At 50.7% G+C, this 24,955-nt stretch overlaps 2 protein-coding genes across 5 annotated transcripts in view; one reads left to right on the forward strand and one right to left on the reverse strand.

Moving 5' to 3' along the window:
• The window catches only part of IFNAR1 (interferon alpha and beta receptor subunit 1), a 116,061-nt gene that overhangs the window by 82,825 nt on the left and 8,281 nt on the right, over positions 1–24,955 (forward strand). The gene's annotated exons all lie outside the window — the stretch shown is intronic.
• ITSN1 (intersectin 1) overlaps positions 1–24,955 on the reverse strand; it is a 114,999-nt gene that overhangs the window by 7,302 nt on the left and 82,742 nt on the right. For 3 of the 4 annotated variants that reach the window (XM_071430053.1, XM_071430051.1, XM_071430050.1), the window contains 9 exons: positions 21,466–21,511; positions 19,549–19,670; positions 17,615–17,729; positions 14,856–15,047; positions 5,492–5,613; positions 3,903–4,009; positions 2,145–2,328; positions 1,137–1,235; positions 177–344 (listed from right to left, as the gene is read on the reverse strand). In XM_071430053.1, the coding sequence (XP_071286154.1) occupies positions 177–344; positions 1,137–1,235; positions 2,145–2,328; positions 3,903–4,009; positions 5,492–5,613; positions 14,856–15,047; positions 17,615–17,729; positions 19,549–19,670; positions 21,466–21,511 (1,155 nt within the window). Of the gene's footprint in view, positions 1–176; positions 345–1,136; positions 1,236–2,144; positions 2,329–3,902; positions 4,010–5,491; positions 5,614–14,081; positions 14,597–14,855; positions 15,048–17,614; positions 17,730–19,548; positions 19,671–21,465; positions 21,512–24,955 lie in introns of those variants that run through there. The other variant, XM_071430054.1, reaches the window with a different exon arrangement.

The raw sequence follows: 24,955 nt of genomic DNA on the forward strand, positions 1-24,955 counted from the left end.
GGAAGTGCTGGTTGCAGATGGCAGCGTTGAACCTGGGAGTGCTCCGGAGCCAGGCACCCAAGCAGGGTTCAGGAGCACGAGCAGCAGCCAGGAGGGCGTGCAGGGGCCAGGAGGGGCCAGGGGCCAGGGGATGGGGCAGTGCTGCCGTGTCCCTGTGCCCGGAGCAGCCCCGTTACCTCGGAGAGGCCCTCGCACTGCACGTGGGCCTGGATCCACTCCAGCCTGTCCGAGTTCTCCTTCTCCCGCACGCCCTCGTTCACCTGCGAGCACAGCTCCTCCGCCTTCTCCAGGGCCTGCTTCAGGTGGCTGTGGTCAGGGTGGTTCTCAGGGGTGTTCTCTATGATCTGCACACAAGCAAAGGCAGCATCAGGCTCCTGGCACCGCAGCTCAGCTGCACTCGCTGCCAGCCCCACACTTCCAGTCCAGCCTTCACTGCCAGCAGAGCCGGCCCCACGTTTATTTTCCCCCTTGACAGATGTGAGAAATAGGAGACAAACACTATTTGGGAGCAGCTGGACTGCAGGCCTGCCTGCACAGCCTTTGCAGCAGGACACTGCTGGCTCCTCTGACAGAAGCACAGACATTGCAGCCAAATACAGAAATGGAGCCATGACTGCTGAAGGAATCCCTAAATATCAACATCCAATTCATAATCCCCTGTGAAAGCCTTGAGCCATGCTCCATGGTGTTATGTGGGATGGGAAGTGTTAAGCAACAAGTGGAAGTTAGGCAAGGGCTGTAAATCCTCCAGCACCATCAGCACAGGGGGAACCTGCAGCAATGCAGGCTCAGCCCGTGGGGAGGGAATGGCACTGAGGGGAAAGGCAAATATGAGCCCAAGGTTGTCTTGTTGCTCCTGTTATCTGAATTTTAAATTTTCCCTCGGCGCTCACTGCCTTCTGGTTCTTTGGGTGCAAGCTTCAGCTCTGTTTCAAATGGAAATATTGAATAACTTTGCCAAAGCCCAAGAGTGATCCCATTTTCTATACTGGAATTGAGTATTAAAGGACATCCCACATTCCCCAGCACATCAGAAACCTCCCAGTGACAAAGCCTGACACAAATAAGGAAACAACCCTGTAATTAAGGTGTAAGCAAAGCAGCACCAAACCCAGCAGGTGTGCAAAGGAACGTACATTTTTAATGATTAGTGGGTATCTGGTTACCCGTTGCATAGGCTTTAGTAGAAAACTTGATAGTGGCATTCCTTTACAGCGAGGATCCATTGCTAACCTCTGAAACATTAGAGAGGGAAAATCTGGTTAGTCAGGAGGTTTAAACCCCAAAAACTGAGCTCCTCCAAGAAAGGAAAAGGGAAGGCAATAAATGAGCACCGATCCTCAGCTAAATCTGCTCTGAGATCACAACATCAGTAGGAGAACTCCTGGTGCTTTGTACAACATTTCTTCACCTGCCTTGTCTGGACAAGAATCCCAGAATCACCAGGGCTGGAGGAGCCCTCCAGGATCACCCAATGCCACCCCAGCAGCACCAGCATCACCCCAAACCCTGTCCCCAGGGCCACATCCAGACTGCTCTGGGACAATTCCAGGGACTCCAAACCTCCCTGGGCAGCTCAGCCCAAGGCCTGACCACTCTGTGAGGGAAAAAATGTTTCCAATCTCCATTTTGAACCTCCCCTGGTACAATTTCAGGCCATTTCCCCTCCTTTCCCTTGGGACACGGCAGCAGAGCCTGACCCTCCTGGCAGGGACTTGTGCAGAGCCACAAGGGCCCCTGAGCCTCCTTTGCTCCAGCCCCAGCCCCTGCCCAGCTCCCTCAGGGATTCTGCAGCCCCTGCCCAGCTCCCTCAGGGATTCTGCAGCCCCTGCCCAGCTCCCTCAGGGATTCTCCAGCCCCTGCCCAGCTCCCTCAGGGATTCTCCAGCCCCTGCCCAGCTCCCTCAGGGATTCTCCAGCCCCTGCCCAGCTCCCTCAGGGATTCTGCAGCCCCTGCCCAGCTCCCTCAGGGATTCTCCAGCCCCTGCCCAGCTCCGTTCCCTGCCCTGGACACGCTCCAGCCCCTCCAGGGGTGGCCCAGAAGTGACCCAGCCCTCACGGGAGGCGGTGCCTCCTTTGCTCAGCATTTCAGCCAGGCGAGAAGAGAAGATGCACACAATTCCCAGGGGCTGCTGCTTCTCCCACCTTGACAAACTCCTTGAAGTCGGGCACCTCGTCGGTTTTCTGCTGGATGAGGGCGGCGCCGTTGAGCTGGCAGCTGCAGAAGCGGATGTAGGGCTGCATGTGGGGCAGCTGCGCCGTCAGGATGTCCCCGATCATCTTCACCGGCATCTTCTCCCCCGACATCTTCTTCCTCACACGCAGGGCCCTGGGCGGGAGCAGGGCAGGGGTTGGACACAGAGCCACTCCTCAGTTATGGAACAAAGGGGTGCTTCTTATTCATTGTGGAAAGGCAGAGAACCATAAATACACCGGGCACAAGATTTACTGCAGGGATACCATAAACAGTTTCATCTTACTGAGCTGCTACTTTTACACGGGGGCACCAGTTGTGGCAGTACCAGCTGTGGGTTTCTCTGGGTCTGGATTGAAGGCATTTGGGACAGTGTTTCATGTTGGGACTCAGGTGTTTATTATTTGTTATCAGTAAAACAGTCTCACTGCTGTGAGTTCTGCAGCTTTCCATTAGAAGGCACAAAATGGCCAACAATCTCTTGGTACAAGGACTTTTAAGACTGAACTATCCAATTAAGAACTGACACCTGGATTATTTTTAACCAGGTATTATTTTAACCTTTTAACCCAATAACTGATCCCACAGAGCTGCAATGGGGACTTTTCTGCCCAATTACAAAATGCCACCCAAACCCATGGGGAAGAAGGAAGAAGCAGCATGAAGAAACCCAGGATGACACCCTGTGCCCTCCATCTTGCTTCCATCCACAACACACTAAAAACCCCAAAACCTCAATGTCTCACCCAGTGATGCACCTGCACTGCTCTCCATAATCTATTTCACACTTTTGTGGATTCCAGTCTGTCTTGAAGTCTGGGAAACTTTCTCCATGGATGAGGGTCAGAGTCAGTGCTGCCCTGGGGGTCAGGGCACCCCAGAGCAGACACAGAAATATTCCCAGTGCCCTGGGTTTCCACATAACCCAGGCTGCACCCTCAGCCAACACCTTTCCCTCTCCTGTGATCCAGCTGCTGCCTGACTTTAATGCAATGCCAGATCACAGCTGAGAGGAAGAGGAGGGTAATTTCCTTTTCTACTGGCTTAGAAAGAGAGTTACTGATGTGTGAGTGAGGCAAGGAAAACCCCATCACTTTGAGTTTTTAGCCTGGTGTCCTGAGGCAAGGTTCATTGTCACTTGTCCTGTCACTGCCACAACTTTTCAACTTGTGGGCCATTTTCAAATACATTTTACAAAAAAGCCAGAGATACTACAAAGCTGTAAAATCCCTGTAGGTTCAGTGAAAATTAGCAGCTGAGTAGGGAAAGAAAATAACTTTATTAATGCTTTTGCTTATCAAGGTGCAGGTTTAACTGTGCCCCCACTCAGTTTCCCTGGCAGTGACTGGGGGCAGCAGCACCCAGAGCCTTTGGAGAGGGGTGCCCTGGGCACAAACCCTTTGGAAGCAGGCAGGGAAAGTCCTGCCCTGTGGGAAGCCTTGGCAAGCCCTGCTCTCCAGGGGAGAGGAGGATTTGCCTTCTGCAGCAGGAACCAAGGGAGTGCAAATGGCAGAGAACTGCTGGGCTCTTCTCAACAGCTCACAGCAAACCCTGCCCCCAGGCTGCTTTTTCCCCAAGGAGAAACACGGGGCCCCTCTGGTTAGGATTTGTGTAAGTGGCGAATGTTTTCATGCAGAGAAAAGGAGAAGCAGGGGGAGAGGCCCAGGGTTCTGGTTTTGTGAAGTATGGGGGGAAAAAAACCAACTTACTTCAGTAGTTTTATATTGCACATAATCAGCTCCTTCCAATTCACAAAAATCATGGCAACTTCTTTTTCTGTAACCAGCTCAGACTCCATCAGTGGTTTCTGGAAGATCTGGGGAGCGAGAAGAGGCCATTTGGAGTGCCCAGGGTAAGTACAGAGCCAGCACACCCCTGTCCCTGACAGCCATGGTGTTCCTGGGATGGCTGGGATTAAGGAAACCCTCAGGTACAGGGGGCTTCAACAGGGAATACTCTGAATTTCTGTGGGTGCTGGATAATCTGTAGGGATCTGGATAATCTGTTTGAAACCTGGGAATTTTAGCAGAAGTTTCCTGCAAAAGATCCCAGGATTCCTTTGATAATCCAGCTGAAAATAGGTTGGACTCTTCTATGGAAGACCTGATTTCTCTGAGAGTCCTAATTTCTGCATATCTTGAGCTCTTCCTCAAAAAAGGACTTTGCTTCTCTGTCAAAGGAATTGTCCATAGTTGGCTGTATGAATTCCTTTTTTTTCTACCTCTAAAGCCAATCACAGGAAGGGATAACTGAGCCCCACTGCTCATTTATCACTCAGTATCACTGCCCCACCTCAGAGTGTAGGGAATGTGCTTCATTCCAGAACCTTTCTTTAAGCTTCACAACTTGTACATGAGAAATGAACACTGAGAGTCAGGAGCAAAAGGGCTTTGCTAAAATGACACTTCAAAGATCAGCACTTTGGTGGTGGTAGCACAGGGGACTGCCATGGTTTGCACCCACCCATAGCTGTATCTGTATCTGTATCTGCATCTGCATCTGCATCTGTATCTGTATGTAACTGTATATGTATCTGTATCTGTATATGTGTATCTATCTGTATCAGTATCTGTACCTGTATCTATCTGTATATCTGTATTTGTATATCTGTACATCTGTACATCTGTACATCTGTACATCTGTATCTATATCTATCTGTATATCTGTATTTGTATATCTGTATATCTGTACATCTGTATCTGTGTATCTGTATCTGTATCTATCTGTATCTGTATATCTGTATTTATCTGTGGCTGTATATCTGTATATCTTTATATCTGTGTATCTGTATATCTGTATCTGTATATCTGTATCTCTGTATTTGTATGTCTGTGTATCTGTATCTGTATATCTGTATCTGTATCTATCTGTACATCTGTATATCTGTATCTGTATCTGTATATCTGTATATCTGTATCTGTATATCTGTATATCTGTATATCTGTATCTGTATGTCTGTGTATCTGTATCTGTATCTCTGTATCTCTGTATATCTGTGCCTGTATCTGTCTCTATCTGTATCAATATAGATAAAAGAGGACTGGGCAGAGCCCCCCAGGTTGGCAGTGAAGTGCAGGGATTTGGCCCAAGGCAGGGATTTGGCCCAAGGCAGGGATTTAGCACAAGGCAGGGATTTGGCACAATGCAGGGATTTGGCCCAAGGCAGGGATTTAGCACAAGGCAGGGATTTGGCACAATGCAGGGATTTGGCCCAAGGCAGGGATTTGGCCCAAGGCAGGGATTTGGCCCAAGGCAGGGATTTGGCCCTGCCCAAGGGAGGAGGCCCGGGGCTGCGCACCTCTGTCACCAGCTGCAGGTCGTTCACGTAGTTCTCCTCGGTGACGATGAGCTCGTGGATGTAGCCCTGCCTCTTCCTCTCGGTGGGGGTCAGCATGTCCAGCAGGTGCAGGTCTGCACACCCTGCAAAACACAACAGCACTGGGGCTTCAGTGGGGCTGGGGGCACGGGGACCCACTGGGGCAGCCACGCAGCCCTGCACGGACAGCACTGCTGCCTGCATTGCTGCTCACTGTGTTGCTGCTCACTGCATTGCTGCTCACTGCATTGCTGCTCACATGGCACAGCCCTGCATGGACAGCACTGCTGCCCACTGCATTGCTGCTGCCTGCATTGCTGCTGCCTGCATTGCTGCTGCCTGCATTGCTGCTCACTGCGTTGCTGCTCACTGCATTACTGCTCACATGGCACAGCCTGCACGGACAGCACTGCTCACTGCATTGCTGCTCACTGCATTGCTGCTGCCTGCATTGCTGCTCACATGGCACAGCCCTGCATGGACAGCACTGCTGCCTGCATTGCTGCTCACTGCATTACTGCTCACATGGCACAGCCTGCATGGACAGCACTGCTGCCTGCATTGCTGCTCACTGCATTGCTGCTCACTGCATTGCTGCTCACATGGCACAGCCCTGCACGGACAGCACTGCCCACTGCATTGCTGCTCACTGCATCGCTGCTCACTGCATTGCTGCTCACATGGCACAGCCCCAGCAAAGCTCCATCTCTCAGTGACTCCAAACATTCCATTTAACACCTTTTTATTTATTACAACAAAAGCCATCTCTGTGTGTGACCTCCTCCCTGGTGGCCAAGTTTAAAGTCTCCCTCACCTCTGCCTGCCCCTTCCCAACCTCTCCCTGGAGGCCCCCGACCCCTTGGGTTGTGCCATCCCAGTTCCACATGGATGGCTGGCAGTGAAAAGGGGGAAAGGGCTCCATGTGGTGTGAAGAAAACACAGAGATATCCCAGAGGGAATTAGGGAAGAGCTGCAGGTCCCTAAAGCTCCAAGGGGCCTTTGGGATGAGTCCCTCAGCTGATGGATGCTCCATATTCAAGGTTCACCTTGGCCCCTCTGCTCACAGAAATCCTGCTCAAGAAGGGCCTGCAGGGCCTCTTCCCTTCTCCACACTTCAATAAAAACTGCTCCCAGATATTTGAAGGGTCTGAGCCAGGACATGCACAGGTCACTGCAGATCCCCACTGATGTCTGGGCTGAGCCAAGGGTGGATTTTGTTCTCCTTTCTGTTTAAAAGCACCGTGAAAGGCTGGCACTGAGAGCTCCTCTCCATCAGTTCTGTCCTTTCACTGCTGCAAACCTCCCTTGCATTGACCCCCTCAGGTGGGAGGGTTTTTATATCAGTTCCACAATCTTGAATTTTCTTTTCTACTCTGAATTAGACAGAACATTTAATTCCCTCCTTTCTTCTGTAGGCCATTGTTTTTCAGCTGAGCTTAATTAAGTTCTTCTGAGACTGGAACACAGAATGTTTTCTTCCAGTTTTTGCTACTTTTTTCTGCATAAAATATAATGCATTGCAAAAAGCAAAGTTGATTTCAAACAGGTGGAAAATGTTTGGCTCTAAAAATGATCTATTCAACTATTTTCACACAACCAAAATTCTCCAGCTGAATTCTTTCCCTCACCCCTCAGCAAATTCAGTATATTTCTCATGGAAACAAACTTTTCTCAAGAAAACATCAGGCCCCAGGTAACTCTTTCAGTTCTTTGCATATAAAGTTAAAATTTAGGGAGTATTCCCTATTTTAGCTTCCTGAATGGAGCTCAGACAATGCCACTGGGACGGTTCAGATGTATCACCAATATTTCCATGAAATACCAGCAACATCTGCTTGAACTGATCTGTGCTTCTGGAAGTGGAATGATGGATTTGACTTAAAAATAACAAAAAAACCCAAACCAACCAAACAAACCCAACAAAGCGAAACCAAAAGCCAAGCCCAAACAAAACCAAAGGAAACAAACCCAGAAAAGGAGACACAGCCAAGGTTGTTTCCTCTCTGACTCTGAGGCTGGGAGCTGGGATCAGGTGGGAAGCACAGTGACACTGACAAGGCTCCCTTGGGACACAGATGTCACAGCCCTCCACAAAATGCAATTCAAACTTGCAACAAAAAGCAGGTGTGGAGAAATGTCATTTTCATGCCAGAACAATGGACTTTGGCCCCTTCCAAAAGGCAGAAGTTCCATCTCTGTTGAATAAATGCCTGATTTCAGAGCAGCTTCTTTGGTACCAAGTAAAGCACAGGTCTGAGAAACAGCCCCAGCTCTCCCAGTGCTTCATTAGAAGAGAACCAAGTGTTTAATTACTTTTCCTTGGGGAAGTTCTTGTTCAAAGATGTCCAAAATCTTGGCCTGAAGGTGATTTCCAAGCACCAAGCCCTGACATTTTGAACAATGAGCCATTTTAGTGGCTCCCTTGGCAGCCAGCTGGGCTGGGAATGGCTGCTCTGAACCACTGAAACATTCTGCTTTTGAAGTGTTTGGGGAAAAAAGAAATGTGAGCAGAACATCCCAAAGAGACTCTCCTGGCAGGAGATTTCTTTGTGAGGTGCACAAGTGCAGAGATTTTTCTGGTCTTTGTGTGAAGAACACTGAAGAAGACCTGATTCATTTCCAGGTGGAAATGCCTGGCTTGTTCTTCATGGATGCCAAAGAACTTTGGTGAACTGGATTCCACAGATCACAGAGTCATGGGGTGGTTTGGGATGGAGGCACCTCAGAGCCCACCCAGGGCCACCCCTGCCATGGCAGGGACACCTCCCACTGTCCCCAGTGCCCAGCCTGGCCTTGGGCACTGCCAGAGATGCAGGGGCAGCCCCAGCTGCTCTGGGCAATTCTTTGTTTCAATCCAGGAAAGCCAGGGAAGGGTGGGGAAATGAAAATAATGAACTTGGTTGTTCTCAGGAGGGTGAACCCACCCATCCTGCCATTCTGGCTGGACTTGGAAAACCAAGATACAAATGTTGGAACTGCAGATCTGTGCCTTGACCTCCCAGCACCACAGTCCCTGCAGATTAATGGGCTCCAGAAATGTAAAAAATCACTTCAAATCCTTTGCACAGAGTAAAGATGTTGTTCCTCTTCCTTACAAAGTCAGCCCTGAAGATCTGGGTCTCCCAAGCAAACACTGAGCCTAAAACAAGATGCTGCTTTTTGGGAAGGGAGGTTCTGCTGTGGAAATCACAGATCCACATCCATGGCCACAGCTGCTGATCCTTTTTCATTTCATTTCTAGGCAGTGCCACTGCCAGATTTCCCTGTAAGCCTTGAGCTGGCCCAGGCTGTGGTGACCAGGTCACAGGAGACAGGAATCTGTCCTGATAGAGGGACAGGAGCAGGCAAAAGTGATGTCACAGTTTGGAGATTTCCTCCAAAAGCTTTAGGAGAAGGGAACAGCACACCAGGAGAGCAGCCCTTCCCTCAGGTAAATTATTCACAGATCCCCAAATCCCCGGGGCTGGGCCAGCCCTGCCAGCCCATGCAGTGCCAGCTGTGCCCCATGGGCACCTTGTCCCCAGCCCAGAGCACTCAGTGCCACCTGCAGGGGACACCTGCAGGGCTGGGCACTGCAAAGCTCCCTGGGCAGCCCCTGCCAAGGCCTGAGCTCCCTTGCCATGGGCAAATTGCTGCTGCTGTCCAAGCTGAGCCTGCCCTGGCCCAGCCTGAGGCCGTTCCCTCTGCTCCTGTCCCTGTGCCCTGGGAGCAGAGCCCGACCCCCCCGGCTGTGCCCTCCTGGCAGGGACTTGTGCAGAGCCACAAGGGCCCCTGAGCCTCCTTTGCTCCAGCCCCAGCCCCTGCCCAGCTCCCTCAGGGATTCTGCAGCCCCTGCCCAGCTCCCTCAGGGATTCTGCAGCCCCTGCCCAGCTCCCTCAGGGATTCTCCAGCCCCTGCCCAGCTCCGTTCCCTGCCCTGGACACGCTCCAGCCCCTCCAGGGCTCTCCTGCAGGGCCAGAACTGGGCACAGCCCTCAAGGGCTCTCAGTACTGAGTAATTTAAATCACAGCATTTCAACATTCAGCTTTCTTAGCACCTGTTCCAGATGCAACCAATTCCCCTTAAATCTCCTGGGAGGGACCCTCCACTGAGAGGCCACCCCAGGCTTTTGGTGAGGACATTGGGATCAAACAGATCTCTCCATCTGCAATGCCCAACCCCATTTCTCAGCTGTTTTCAATCATTTCAGCAGGTTTGGAATTTCTGAAGCAGACCAGTGTGTCCAGTTCCCTCTGAGGTGCAGGGAAGGAGATGGAATCTAATCTGGGCAGTCCCACTGGCAAAACTTGCAGCATTATTTAGGGCTGGGGTTGCCCTCTCTGGAGTGCTCAAAGGTTTGGATGTGGCACTTGAGGATGTGCTCACTGCTGGGGCTCCAGCCTCAACCACTCCAGAGTCACTAATTCTACCAATCCCTCTCCAGACGCTGCTTGGGGACAGTAAAATCCCACATGTGAGGGCAAGAATGCCTCAAAAAATGCAAATCACAGAGTTAAGCAAGGCCTGGAGGGGTTCAGAACACATCAGGAAAGCAAACCCCAGCCCTGGATTGTGCCCCAGGCCTGTCTGAGCCCCTGGCACTCAGGGCACAGGGGCAGCAGAGTCACAGGCAGCAGCCACAGGTCCAAGGAGAAGGGACAGCACAGCCAGTTCCACAGGGAATCCACAAATACAGCTGCTGTGCAGGCACTTCACTTGGAACCAGCAAGGTGGGAGCCAAATGCAGTATTTTAAATGTTGCAGCCTCTTTTCAAGCAGCATTTTATCATTTTTTCACTTTCATTTGGCAGAGGGACAGCTCTGAGCTCTGCTCTTGTGACCTGACAGCACCCAGGGAGGGGCTGGAGCTGGGCCTGGAGGGATTTAGGTTGGATTTTAGGGCCAGGTTCTTGCCCAGAGGGTGCTGGCACTGCCCAGGCTGCCCAGGGAATGGGCACGGCCCCGAGGCTGCCACAGCTCCAGGAGCCTTTGGCCAGCGCTGCCAGGGATGCCCAGGCTGGGCTTGCTGGGCTCTGGGCAGGGCAGGGCTGGCACTGGGGGATCCCTGGGGTTTATTCCCAGGTCAGTTCAGGAGCTTTGCTCATTGAAGGCCCCAGGTGGGCAGTGAAGTCCTGGTTAAACCATTTCCATTTGAACTCCAGGACAATGGCCTGAAACCAAAAGGTCACCTCAGCACCGTGCTTGCCTGAGGAGCCCTTGGTTACCCTGCCCTGTCCATTCTACTCAGTAATAGTTGAGATATATTGCTCCTGAACCTACTGAAGTTATCTGAAGTTAAAAACAAGTCATTTGTCATCAGAATTTACTGCACAGAAGTTGCTATTTAACAAGTTAAATAGCTGGAGTCAATAGCCACAAAGAACTAAAAAGTGCTTTAAAACCAGAGAACAAAAGCAGAATTTCAGTCATTTTGCTTATGGGAATAAAATGTGCTCAGTGAGCTCATGGTGACAAAGTGAAGCCACTAAAGCTCCAAAAGAATTGAGGTTTAAATAAAACTGATCCTGAATGTAAAGCAAAATGTTCTTGATAAACCCACATTTCAGACTTGGAGTTGTCTTGGACAGATTTCAAGTGAACAAATTCCCTGAAAGAACATCCATGGGAATTCTTTGTGAGCAGTTGAATAAAGAAGGAATTCCCACAAACATAAAACCAGTGAAGAATAAAACCCTGCAGCACTGGCAGCCTCTGGAATTCCAGTCTCCATCCCTCAAGTGACAATTCCTGTGCAGGGGGAGAAGGCCCCTGGCACAGGGAAGTGAGGGTAAAGAACCAATTCCAGGATAAATGGATGCCAGGATGATTTGGGTGGGAAGGGATTTTAAGGATCAGCCAGTGCCACCCCTGCCATGGCAGGGACACCTCCCACTGTCCCCAGGGTCCAGCCTGGCCTTGGGCACTGCCAGGGATGCTCTGGGACAGTCCCTGTCACACTCCCTTTCTCATGTGTATATTTATATATTTTTATATATTGATATCCATAAGGACAAGTAAAGCAGTCGCTGCAATGCCTTGTTCCCTGCAGCTCAGGGAGGATCCCTGATGAGGAGGAGGAGGATGAAACCCTCCCTGCTGAGCCAGCAGAGCCCCCTCAGGGACTCAGGGAGGAAATGAATGGGGATTTCAGCATCTGTCACTGAAGGCCCAGGGGAGTGTTTGTGTCTGGGACTCTGTACATGGGATTCATGTTCCTCTTCTACCTGAGGCACCAGCAGTGCCTTGTGTGTGTTCAGCTTGGCCAGCAGCAGCAATTTGCCCATGGCAAGGGAGCTCAGGCCTTGGCAGGGGCTGCCCAGGGAGCTTTGCAGTGCCCAGCCCTGCAGGTGTCCCCTGCAGGTGGCACTGAGTGCTCTGGGCTGGGGACAAGGTGCCCATGGGGCACAGCTGGCACTGCATGGGCTGGCAGGGCTGGGCCAGCACCAGGGATTTGGGGATTCTGTGAGGGACAACCCCAGACTGCTCCTCCCAGATTCCCAAAGCTGCCCCAGCCCTGAAGGCACTGGGGAGGAGAATCTGCACCCTCAGGGACTGCAGGAGCTTCTTCACTGGATGGGAAGAGGAAGAAGAGAGCAGCACCTGAATCCCCTACAGCTGCAGCACTGCAAATATTGCACCAGATTCAGTCTGTAGTTCTGGCCTGAGGTCACAGGACCCACTGGGTCCCTAAGGGCCAGAGCTTTCAGTCGAGTCAGGTTTTAACCCAACAGCTCAGGATGGGAAAAGAGGGAGAGGCTCTCATGCAAATGTCAGTTAATGCACAAAATACTGACAGAGTGGAGTCAAACCTGGCTCCATCCCCTCTGAGAGCACTGAAAATCACAAGTGGGATGTGCTGCTCCATTTCTGCACTTGTCAGCAAGTGGCCACGATGGAGAATTATTTTTTTAATGGTAAGAATGAAAGATGTACTACTATTTAAATACTGTCCTAAAAAGAAGGAAAATCTGTGCAGTTGTGCATATCTTCACTTGAGCTTCTGGCATGAAACACATCCCAAATCCAGGAACACCTATGTTCAGGCATAGGAACAGGGCAAGGAGCCAATGGGCTGGAACTTAGGGGAGGCCCCTCCAGGGCCTCCACAGCAAACCAAGAAAGAATATTTAATTTATCTATTAAAAAAAAAATCAAAATCCACTGCTTGGTACCACGTAGAAACCCTGGGCAGGGAATCAGAGAATCCCAGAACATCCTGAGCTGGAAGGGACCTGCCAGGAGTCCACGGACACAGCAGCAACCCCCCTGAGGCAGAGGGGCAAAGGCTGCAGGGAGCAATGATGGACCTGAGCAGTTACAGGGAGCCCACGCTCCAAGAGGCCAGGCAGGTGTCCCTGGAGGGCTCCAAGAGGCCAGGCAGGTGTCCCTGGAGGGCTCCAAGAAGCCAGGCAGGTGTCCCTGGAGGGCTCCAAGAGGCCAGGCAGGTGTCCCTGGAGGGCTCCAAGAAGCCAGGCAGGTGTCCCTGGAGGGCTCCAAGAGGCCAGGCAGGTGTCCCTGGAGGGGCCAAGGGCTCCAGTGCTGCTGCCAAAGCCCTCGGGGCGAGCTCGGCGTGACCCAGACGAGACAACAACAAACACTGTCGGCCTCTTTTGTACGAAGGATTTAATTCTCTATACATGGAACTAATTGGAAAGGCTGGATTACAGTTGTTAAAGCTGCAGGTTTTTATATATTTATATAATTTACATTCATAGTGATGAAATACTGAAGTGCAACTGAGTAAGGAGCTTCACTTGTCCTTTGCACCTTTGCAGGACGGGTGGGGAGCAGGGAGCTGGGCTGGGAGTGCTCCAGGCTGCCAGCAGGGGCTGGGACAGGGGACACAGACACCAGGAGTAACCCCGTGGTAAATCATGAGTAGCAGGGCTCTGTTGTGCTCTGTGAGGCGTTGGGAGAGGGCACTGCCAGCACTCGCAGCAGGAGCCGGGCAGGGCTCGGCTGCAGCGCAGCTCCAGCTCCACTGAGAGCTCCAGCTCTTACTCATCTGTGTCAGTTCCACAGTTCTGCTTTAAAAAATGTAAACATTGGAAATGGATTGCAGGGATTGAGTTCTATACATTCGTTCTTGTCAGGAGAATGACTCGTTCACAAGGTGTTGTTCCACAGAAAGCACAGCTGAGCAGCCCCAGCGCCGTCCCGGGGCCGTCTGGGGATTCTGGCAGCCCCAGGAGGGAACATTGCACCCATGTCTGACCCAGGAATGTGACAAACCCAGGGACACACACACAAACCAGGCTGTTTGCTCACTGTTTGCAGCTACAAGTAATGTGCAAAATCAAATGAACAGAGCTGGGTAAAACATCACTCCAGGTTTGCCTCTGGCACGGGGGAGGGCATCTCCCCTCCCCACAATGGGTTACACACTCAACAACAACACCTGTTACAAACAGTACAGTAACTACAACAAAATACCTGGAACTGGGCACATTTAAACTTCCTTAAACTGATTTTAACTCCTTCTGTTCTTTTGTAATTAAAAAAAAAAAAAAGAAAATTAAAATAATAAAAAAAAGACACATTGACAACACTGGACAAGTGAACAATAAAAAAGAAAGATACATAAAGTCTCCAATTCATGGACATTTGGAACAATTTTAATAGCACATGCAGCATTCCTTGATAGTGGGTCTTTTTGCACAAACAAAAATTGCAATGAAGAAATTAAATTTATACTTTTCCTTTAAAAGGCTAGAATATATCTTTAAAAAATAATTTTTAAAACTACCAAAAGCACCTGTGCAAAGGTGGAAAAATTAGTTTGGTAACTCTGAAAGCCACAAAAGGACCCACTATCCTCTGATTTTTATTATTTTTTGCGTGTGTGTGTTTTTGTTTTGTTTTGTTTTGTTTTGAATCAGTTTAATTTTGTCGGTAATTAACTCAACCATTGCGATTCCATGCAACTAAATGTCAAATGAGGTAAAACTGCTGTGCAGTGTGTTCTTGACTCAGAAGGCAGTAGATGATCATGCTGGAAGCCACATGATCAAGGCTGCATCTCCCATCATCCCTCTGGGCACTGCTATGGGATAGTGGGTCTCTTTGAGGACTTTCAAGCCTGAGTGGGGGATGGACAACATATGATTCCTAGAAAAAGGAGGAAAACAACACATAAGCAAAACAAAACAATGAGCAAATTCAAGCTGGGGAAATGAGGCAGGCGTGGCAAGGCATGGAGCAAAAATGATGGGGAGAGGGGACGTGCTGGGGGGATGGGAACAAAACCAACCAAACACAGCGGGGACAGAAGGTCTTCAAAGAGCCCGGGGGCCCGGGGGCGGCGGGGCCCGGCAATGCTGCATGTGGGAGGGACACCAGGGACACCAGGGACACCAGGGACACTCACACTGCTGGCTGGGGTCCGTGTCCGTGGTCAGCTTCACGTAGTTGGACGGGAAGAGCCCCACGTGGCCGTTGACCTCCCCCTTCCACCAGTCGGGGTCCTCCCTGCTGAGCACGGTGATGATCTGGCCCTTGCTGAAGGCCAGCTCGTCGTCGTTCTGCGCGCTGTAGTCGTACATGCCGATCACCTGGCACACTGGGACAGGGCACAGGGGTCACCGGGGCTCAGCCACCCCCAAGGGCACCCCTGAGCCACCCTGCCCTGCCCAGAGCCCAGCAAGCCCAGCCTGGGCATCCCTGGCAGCGCTGGCCAAAGGCTCCTGGAGCTGTGGCAGCCTCGGGGCCGTGCCCATTCCCTGGGCAGCCTGGGCAGTGCCAGCACCCTCTGGGCAAGGACCTTTCCTATCTCCAGCCTGGCCCTGCCCACATGCAGAGGTCACCTCTGGGCATTGCCCATGGCTCAGGACAGCTCCACAGAACTCACAGAACTCCCAGAGTGACCAGGTTGGGAGAGACCTTCAAGGCCATCGAGTCCAGCCCAGCCCCAGCCCCTCAACTGAACCCTGGCACCCAGTGCCACATCCAGGCTTTGTTCAACACACCCAGGCATGGGGACTCCACCACCTCCCCGGGCAGCCATTCCAGAACTTTCTCACCCTTGCTGGAAAAACCTTTTCCCTGCTCTCCAGCCTGGATTTCCCTTGGTGCAGCTCGAGGCTGTGTGCTCTGGTTGTGTCAGTGCTGCTGGAGAAAGAGCCCAGGGCCAGCTGAGCCCAGGCCCCTTTCAGGAGCTGTGCAGAGTGAGGAGGGCAGCCCTGAGTCTCCTTTGCTCCAGGCTGAGCACCCCCAGCTCCCTCAGGGCTTCCTCACTCACAGGGTTTGTGTTCCCAGCCCCTCTCCAGCCTCCTTGGCCCCTCTGCATGTGCTCAGGGTCCATCCAGGACCCTGCAGTGACCAGGGCCCACCCTGGGGCTCAGCTCAGCCCCCCAAACTCCAGGGGTTTAAAAATCCCAAAGAGTTTCATGGAATCCCAGCAGGACTTGGGTTAGAAGGGACCTTAAAGCCCATGCAGAGCCACCCCTGCCATGAACAGGGACATCTTCCCCTGCCTCAGGGTGCTCCAGCCTGGCCTGGAACCCCCACCAGGACCGGTCAGTGGACAGGAAAATCTGGGACACACTGGAACTTCCACTATTGGAAGCTGCAAAATCCAAAAGAAAGCCAATGGTGATGCCTTTGTTGTCCCTGTGATGTTTTCAGAACAAAAAAATCTTGGAAAATATAAGAGAAAATGAACAGAACCGGACAAAAGCATCCCAGGCCATCCAGGCTGCTCTGCTGGCACCCAGGACTGGTTCCAGCAGGGATTTTCTATTCCCTTGCAGTGGAACTCATCCAATCCCAGAATCCAGCTGGTCCTGCTCACTCCTGACAAAGCAGCAGGACTGTTCAGTTAAATAAATAATCCCCTCTATTTCTCTGCTGTTTTCTCTTTGCCAGGCCACAGGGCTTCTGCTTTTCCCACCACACATCAGACTTCCATTAATGAGCCTTGCTGGCAGGTTCTCCCCAGTGGATTAATCCTAAAATTTGCTTTTATTTTTGTCCTTGTACCAAGCCAGCAACTTATTTCAATTTGCCAAACAGCTTTTCTTTTTTTTAAAATTACAGTTTAATTAAGATTTTGATGTTCTGCAAAAAGTGCTAAAATTTTATTCTGTAAGATATAGCATGTGGGGAAAGCCACAGATTGTCAAACCTGAAGTAATTTCAAAAATACATCAAAAAATCTCATCCTATTTCCTTGTAAAAGGTTGTGTCTCAATGCTGAGCTGCCATTCTCAACCTGAATTCCACGGGGCTTTAGAGAGGCATTGGCTGCATCTTTGTAGCAGCCACCAGAGGGGCAGCCAGCAGCAGTGCCACAGACACAGCACCATGGGATGGGCTGGGAGGGCCCTTCCAGCCCAGCCAGGCTGGGATTCTGGGGGAATGTTCCTGTTCTGTGGCTCCTGAGTCCCAAACCCTGCACAGCAAAGGTCCCTCCCCATGGGGGCTTGTCCCACCTCAGACCAGGGGGCTCTGCAGGAGAGGAGCCCCAGGTGCAGCCCTGGATCCTCCTGAGCCTCTGCAGCTCCTGCTGCACCCAGGGCAGGGCTGGGCTGGGGATGGAGACACATCCCAGAGCTCCTGCCCCATGGACAGGGCAGAGATGGGGATGGAGACACATCCCAGAGCTCCTGCCCCATGGACAGGGCAGAGATGGGGATGGAGACACATCCCAGAGCTGCTGTTCCATGGACAGGGCAGAGATGGGGATGGAGACACATCCCAGAGCTGCTGTTCCATGGACAGGGCTGGGCTGGGGATGGAGACACATCCCAGAGCTGCTGTTCCATGGACAGGGCAGGGCTGGGGATGGAGACACATCCCAGAGCTGCTGTTCCATGGACAGGGCTGGGATGGGCTGGTTTGGGGATGGAGGAACAACATCCCAGAGCTCCTGTCCCATAGTCAGGGATGGGCTGCTTTGGGGGATGCAGGAACACCCCAGAGCTCAGAATTCCCACAATCAGGGATGGGCTGGTTTAGGGGATGCAGGAACACCCCAGAGCTCAGAATTCCCACAATCAGGGATGGGCTGGGCTGGTTTAGGGGATGCAGGAACACCCCAGAGGCTCTGGAACTCCACACCCTCCCAGCTGAAGGCCCAGCACGGGCACAGCAGGCAGGGCAGGGCTGCCAGGGGCAGGCAGGGCTCACCTGAGGGTGCTGCAGGCCTGGGCAGCTCGGTGGGGGTGCTCTTGCTGGTGCCAGGGCTCAGCAGTTTGACGTAGTTGGCCGGGAACCAACCGATCTGGCGCTTCTTGCCACGCGCCTGCGGAGACAGAACGGCTCAGGCAGGATGGACGGGACCAGAGCTGCCCAGGACTGCCCAGAACTGCTCAGAGCTGCCCAGAACTGCCCAGAACTGCTCAGAACTGCCCAGGACTGCTCAGAACTGCCCAGGACTGCCCAGAACTGCTCAGAGCTGCTCAGAACTACTGCCCAGAGCTGCTCAGAGCTGCCCAGAGCTGCTCAGAACTGCCCAGCCAGGGGCTCAGAACTGCTCAGAACTGCCCAGAACTGCCCAGAACTACTGCCCAGAGCTGCTCAGAACTGCCCAGAGCTGCTCAGCCAGGGGCTCAGAACTGCCCAGCCAGGATGGACAGGATCAGAACTGCCCAGAGCTGCTCAGAACTGCCCAGAGCTGCTCAGAGCTGCTCAGCAGGGCCCAGGCAGCTCCAGGGCTCAGAACTGCCCAGCCCAGAGAGGAAAGGGCTTGGGGAGGGAACTCAGCTGTTCTGGGCCACTAGCTCAATGTTATAATGTTAACATAGAATCCTGTTAGTATTTCTAATTGTTAACATAGAATCTTTTTAGTATTTCTAATTAAACACTTGTTCATTATTTTACTTCCCCAGGTTGTGACAGTTGAAACAGAGATTAAGAATCCAAATTTCCTCTTTTCTTTTGCAGAAACAGATCCAACACAACCAAACCAATGCCTTGTGTCAAGGAAACCTCATCCTGTTATCTCCCCAAAGCCCAAATGTTCATTGCAAATCAAATCCATAAAAATTCCTTGCAATAAGAAAGGTTCTTCCAGAACTTTGAATCCCAGCTTCTAACTCTACCTCAAGAATGATTTTAATGTTTATTCTCTTTGTGTTAGAATAAGGTTGGCATTTTGGGCAAGGAGAATTTTGCCTCTGAAAAACACTGTTAACTCTGGTGGAAAAGTCATCTAAAGGATTTACTATTCTTGAACTACTTTCTTCCCTGTCTAAACCTTTACTAAAAAAGAAAACACTTGATCTAAAGCCTATTTAGGTAATTTAAGATACTTCTGAACACTGCATTAATGCTTAAATACTTAATGCTAAAAACATTTGCCTTATTTTCCCTTCACTCTGACCCCACGTGTGGAGCAGGAGAATAAAAAGAACAGTCAGGGATTGCTAACAAAATAAAACCCAATTGTGAAACCACATGTAAGACATTAAAGCACCCAAATTACATCTGAGTATTTACACAACCAAAATTGAATTGTTTCAGAGCCTCCCAGCAGCTGCTCAGTGGTAACTGTGGCAGCTCTTGCCCAGGGAAGTTTCTTTTCTGTCTTCAAATACATTTAATGGAGACTCTTTAAAGCTCAGAGTTACCAACAGCCCCAAGGTTAGTGAGAGAAAACCCCAAAGGAACCCTGGAAAAGGATTTCTCCACAAAAGATGAAAAAAATACCACCAGGAAAGGCAAAAAGGGCACAAAGAGTTAAAAAGAACTGAATTAGTCAGAGAACTGCCCTGCACAAATAAATCCATGGCATTGTTCCACCCCAAATTTCCTGCTAAAAGCCTCAAAGCAACCAGAGCCTCCTTCAGGGGGCCCAAATGGTCAAATTCTGCTCTCAGAATCACCTGGGAGGGTCCAGAGCAGCCCTGGGCCCTCCCTGCTGAGCTCCTGCTGCCCCCAGGCCAGGCCTGGCAGGGCTGGCAGCTCCTGGAAGGGTTTTTGGGTTTTTTGGGTTTTATTGGCACCTCCTGCACTGCACAGCATTGTCACATTTATTTCTCATTGACACATTCGGCATTCTGAGCTACTAAAAACCATTTTTTAAAATGGGATTTTACTAGGAAACAAAAAAAGGAACTAACTTGGAGCTCTCCTTCCCACCAACCACCTGGATTCTTCTTCCTGATGAGAATCAACTGGCCAGGAGCAAGAGTCAGCTGTTCTGGGCCTGTTGCTGTGTAAGAGGCAATAACTTGGGCAATTTCTGTTGAAGCAGAGGAGGAAAGAAAAGGTTAATCTGAAAAAAATCTGAGCACATTCTATCCAACATTAATTCTGCTGCTATAATATTGTGCCATTCTTTTCCATAAAATTGTTATAGATTTATGTATTTCCATGAATACATGTGCTAACTGGAAAATAAATGAGAGGTTCAGAGAATAAAAAAGTAATAAACCAGAGGTGCAGCAGCTCTGTGGTAGGAGATGAAAAATGTTTGAAATAGAGAATAATAATAATAATAATAATAATAATAATAATAATAATAATAATAGCACAGCTCTTAAAATGCAGTGCTATTATTTTATTATTTCTATTTTCCAGTAAATCCATCTTTACACTTGGCTCCCTAAGGAGAGGAGACACCAATGACAAAATATTGAAGCTGCACCCAGAGGTGCAAGTCAAGGCTGGCAGAGAATTTCTCACACCTGGCCCCAACAGGAATATTTTTCCCATGCAGCAAAGAGGATTTCCTTGGAAATCTCTGTTCCCTCCCAGGCCAGGAGCTGGGGGCTGACAGTTCCAGGGAATTAACCCAAGCTGTGCTGGAGCTTCCTCTGCCCCCAGTGCTTTGGAACAGTTCTGGTCCCCACAGGCAGCCCAGCTTTGGAGCCAGTGCAGCTGCAGAACTCGGGTGCCCTCCCAGAGCCAGGCTCAGCCCTGTCCCCAGGCCAGGTGCAGGTTCAGGGGGGCACCTTTAACACAGCCAGAGTGGGCTGGGGCTGCTGAGCCTTCCTGAGGGAGCCAGGGCAGTCTCAGCCCTCAGGGATTCATTCCCAGGGCAGCTGCAGGCACAGGCACCCACAAACCCTGCAGGGCTGGGAACAAGGGAGGCTTTGGGGCAGGGAGGTGAAGGCCAGCGTGGAAAGGATCAATGACTGATGTGAGGTTTAGAATGAAAGCACCAGTAGGAACATGAAAAACGATCAGAGGAGCAACTGAGACACAAATGAGCAGCATGAGGAGCAATCCAAGGGCCCTGCAGAGAACACAGAACAGCAGAACCTCCCTCAGGAGGGACAGGGCAGCCAGGCAGGGATGGAAGGTCTGGAGTGACAAAGGGGCTTTAAACTGGACCTGGGGTCAGCACACACAGCCATGGAGTCATGGAATGGAGTCATGGGATGGTTTGGGTTGGGAAGGACCCTAAATCCCACCCAGGGCCACCCTGCCATGGCAGGGACACCTCCCACTGTCCCCAGTGTCCAGCCTGGCCTTGGGCACTGCCAGCCCACCCTGCCAGGAACAATTCCCCATTGCCAGTGTCCCACCCAGCCCTGCCCCTCTCAGCAGAGCCAGTTCCCAGCCCAACTCCTCCCTGTTTGCCCTCACCCAGCCCTGACTCTGCTCCTGGCTTTTCTCTGTTTAAACCTCCCACTCCCCTGCCAGGACCTGCTGTATTTAATGACAAATTCCTCCTCCTGTCTGCTGCTAAGGAACCTGGAGAGGGGCTGGGGACAAGGGGCAATGGCTCCCACTGCTCTCTGAGCAATCCAGCAGGAAGTTCACATCCACCTCTGAGCAAGCAGATTTTCATTCTCTAGCTACATGTTATTTAGTGATTGACACACTAGAATGATTAGAGGATGAATTCTTTTATTACATTTACATTATTTATTAACTGCATTTATTCCAGTTATTTGATAATCGTTTTCATCAGTGCAAACCACTCCAAGATGACCAAGAGCATACACTCTATTTTCATGGAAAAGGTTTTGTTGCCATTGAATTGAACACTTAAGAACAGAGAGAAGGTGCTGCCACAATATTTGACTCACCAGGTTTCTTCCCTAAGCTTCCTGTTTTCCCAGCTGCTCCTGGAGCCTTGAAATGGAGAACAAGAGGCAAGTTTAACAATCAGGTTTCTTTCTCCAGTACATGAAAATGATTTACAAAGCTTCACTCAACAAACATGTGAGTCAAAAACTCACAGGAAATTCTATTCTTACAGAAATCCTTAATATTTCAGATGGCAATAAACATCTGGGAATAAATACCAAGCATGAAGTGGATGGTTTGCTAATGCAGAAGTGCAGACTTTTAGTCCTTTTCAGGGGCTGCAGATACCAAAGGAGATCCCATTTGTAATCCCAAAGGAGATCCCATTTGTAATCCCAAAGGAGATCCCAGTTACAATCCCAAAGGAGATCCCAGTTACAATTCCAAAGGAGATCCCATTTGTAATCCCAAAGGAGATCCCATTTGTAATCCCAAAGGAGATCCCAGTTACAATCCCAAAGGAGATCCCAGTTACAATCCCAAAGGAGATCCCATTTGCAATTCCAAAGGAGATCCCATGTGCAATCCCAAAAGAGATCCCATATGCAATCCCAAAAGAGATCCCATTTTAATCCCAAAGGAGATCCCATTTGTAATCCCAAAGGAGATCCCATTTGCAATTCCAAAGGAGATCCCAGTTACAATCCCAAAGGAGATCCCATTTGTAATCCCAAAGGAGATCCCATCTGCAATTCCAAAAGAGATCCCATGTGCGATACCAAAAGAGATCCCATTTTAATCCCAAAAGAGATCCCATGTGCAATCCCAAAGGAGATCCCATGTGCAATCCCAAAGGAGATCCCATGTGCCATTCCAAAGGAGATCCCATTTGTGATTGCAGATCCATGTATCTGCAGAATGGGAATTCTGTGGGGCTGAGCTGAAACAACAACAGGAGTTTCCATCCCTCCAAATTGCTGGATTGCAAATATTCCTGGGCAGCTCCCTGCACCCAGACAGGCTGAGGTGAGGGATGAACATCTGCACCCAAGGGATTGGGAAGCAAAGCCTTTGAAGAGCCACCAGAAATGCAGCAGAACCTGACATCAGTCCAGCTCCTGGCCCTAAATAATCCCTGCAGTCTCCTCCCAGGCCACTGACAGTTTTCTGTCCTGCAGAAAGAGGTCTGAGGTGGAAAACAGCAACTTTAATCTAAACTGGACTGTGGCCAGGAATGTTGGGGAGCCATAAAATCCCCTTGCCTTCAACACTTCCACCTCCCTCTACTGCACCTTCAGGACCCTCCTCACTCACAAACTTGGAGCCAACATCAAACCACCTGAAGGCCTCCTCAGAATCCTCATTCCTGTGAGGAAAAGAACAGTTTCTTCCTCCTCCACATTCTCCCTGTCAAATGAGGTTTGAAAACTTGGGGATTCTGGCAGGAATGAAACTGAGGAGTAACTGAAGAACAGCTCAGGGCTGAGAGAAAAGGGCCCCTCAAACCCCTGTGCTGGCAGTGAGCCACCTATAAAATGGATTTGCAGGTACATCTTCAGCTTGCCTGGATGTCTCAGAGCTCCTTTCCTGTCACACATTATTACATTTGCACCCCACAGGTGCAGCAGATCCTCCTCTCCTCCCTCACTCCTTTGACTGTCCCCAGATCCCCAGCCTGCCCTGTGAGCAGGGCCCCAGGAGAGCCCCCAGGGGCAGGAATTGTGGTGTCCTTGCAAAGCCAGGCTCAGCCCTGTCCCCAGAGCATGTGCAGGGTGAGGGGAGCAGTTCAACACCCCCACAGTGGGGCTGGGGACAGGGGGACATGGCCCTGACAGCCCCACAGAGGGGGATGGACCAGGCTGGACCAGGAACTCCTCCTGCTCTGGGAAGTGTTTCTGGCAGAGGAACACCCTCTGCCCTCCTCAGCAGAGAACACGTGCTGGACCTCCAGAGAAACCTCTCCAGAACAAGAGCAGGATCTCCAGAAACCTCTCCAGAACAAGAGCAGGAGCTCCAGAGAAACCTCTCCAGAACAAGAGCAGGATCTCCAGAAACCTCTCCAGAACAAGAGCTGGACCTCCACAGAAACCTCTCCAGAACAAGAGCAGGATCTCCAGAAACCTCTCCAGAACAAGAGCAGGACCTCCACAGAAACCTCTCCAGAACAAGAGCTGGACCTCCACAGAAACCTCTCCAGAACAAGAGCAGGAGCTCCAGAGAAACCTCTCCAGAACAAGAGCAGGAGCTCCAGAGAAACCTCTCCAGAACAAGAGCTGGACCTCCACAGAAACCTCTCCAGAACAAGAGCTGGACCTCCACAGAAACCTCTCCAGAACAAGAGCTGGACCTCCACAGAAACCTCTCCAGAACAAGAGCAGGATCTCCAGAGCAGCCTCTCCTCCCAGGCATGCCTTGGTCACACCCATGCTGCTGGATTAGAGGCACATGGACACACCAAAGGCTGGGACATTGCCTTTACTGGGAAACAGAAGAGGTGATTTTAAAATAGAAATTCCAGAACCACCTTGATCACACTGAGTCTGAATTGTCTTTGAGGATTCTCTGAATCCTCAGTGCAAAGCAGAAGGGACACATGGGAAAGTCCTACAGCACAAGAAATAACTGAATTCATCAATAACACATTTAGGATGGTGCCCATTTCTGGCCCACTCAGGAGAGGGAGAAGCTTTTCCTATTCCTCCAGCTGAGAGAAAACACAGCAGTGAGGACAGAGCCTGTCCCTGCACACCTGGGACACTCCCTGAGGGCACTTTGTGACAAGTGATGAAGTCTCCTGAGCCAGCAGAGCAGAACCTGCTCTGTCAATTTAACAATCCCCAGCAAGGACTTGCCAATTGTGCTCTACACAGGACACTCCAAACCCCAGCTTGATCCATTCAGGGATTATTTTCTGAACCCCTATGCAAAGTTTTATAATCAGATGTCTTGAAATTGTTGTGCTTCCAAGCCATCCCCACAGAGGGATGTGCCCAGAATAAACCCTCGATCCATCCTTCCCCTAAGGAACAGCCTCAGAATGGGCCATTGTTCCTCTGAAGAACAAAGACTTTCCCACTTTTTTAATAAACTGAAGCTTGAAGGAACAGGGAATGGTTTGTTTTAGCACCCTGATGTGAATGGGCACAGAAGAACAAATTTAAAAAATTTTTCAGCTGTAAAAACCATTGAGATTTTGAGTCATTTCTAGAAACTCTGCCCTTGCTGCTGAAAGATCACCCCTGCTTTTCTTTGGTTCTGTCAGTAGTGCAGAACACATGAAATTATTCCTCTTTTCAGAACATTTTCCAGCCCAGGCAGCTGTCCAAGCACAGCAGCACATGTGAGTGTGAGAGAGTGAGATTCCAGAGAGCCAGGACTCTGAAATCCTCTGCAAAAACTGCCTCTGGGAGCAGGCTGGGGAGCAAAACCCAGTGCCCCACTTGGAGGCAGGTCTGTGTCCTGCAGGACCCCTGGCATGGAAAAACATCCCAGAGCAGGGCTCCACCTGCTCTGTGCTTCTTCCTCCCTCTCTCACCCAGATCTGAGCTG

This window comes from Agelaius tricolor, unplaced genomic scaffold, assembly GCF_023055355.1.
Source record: "Agelaius tricolor isolate 1412-34295 unplaced genomic scaffold, bAgeTri1.0.p SCAF_7, whole genome shotgun sequence".
NCBI lineage: Eukaryota > Metazoa > Chordata > Aves > Passeriformes > Icteridae > Agelaius > Agelaius tricolor.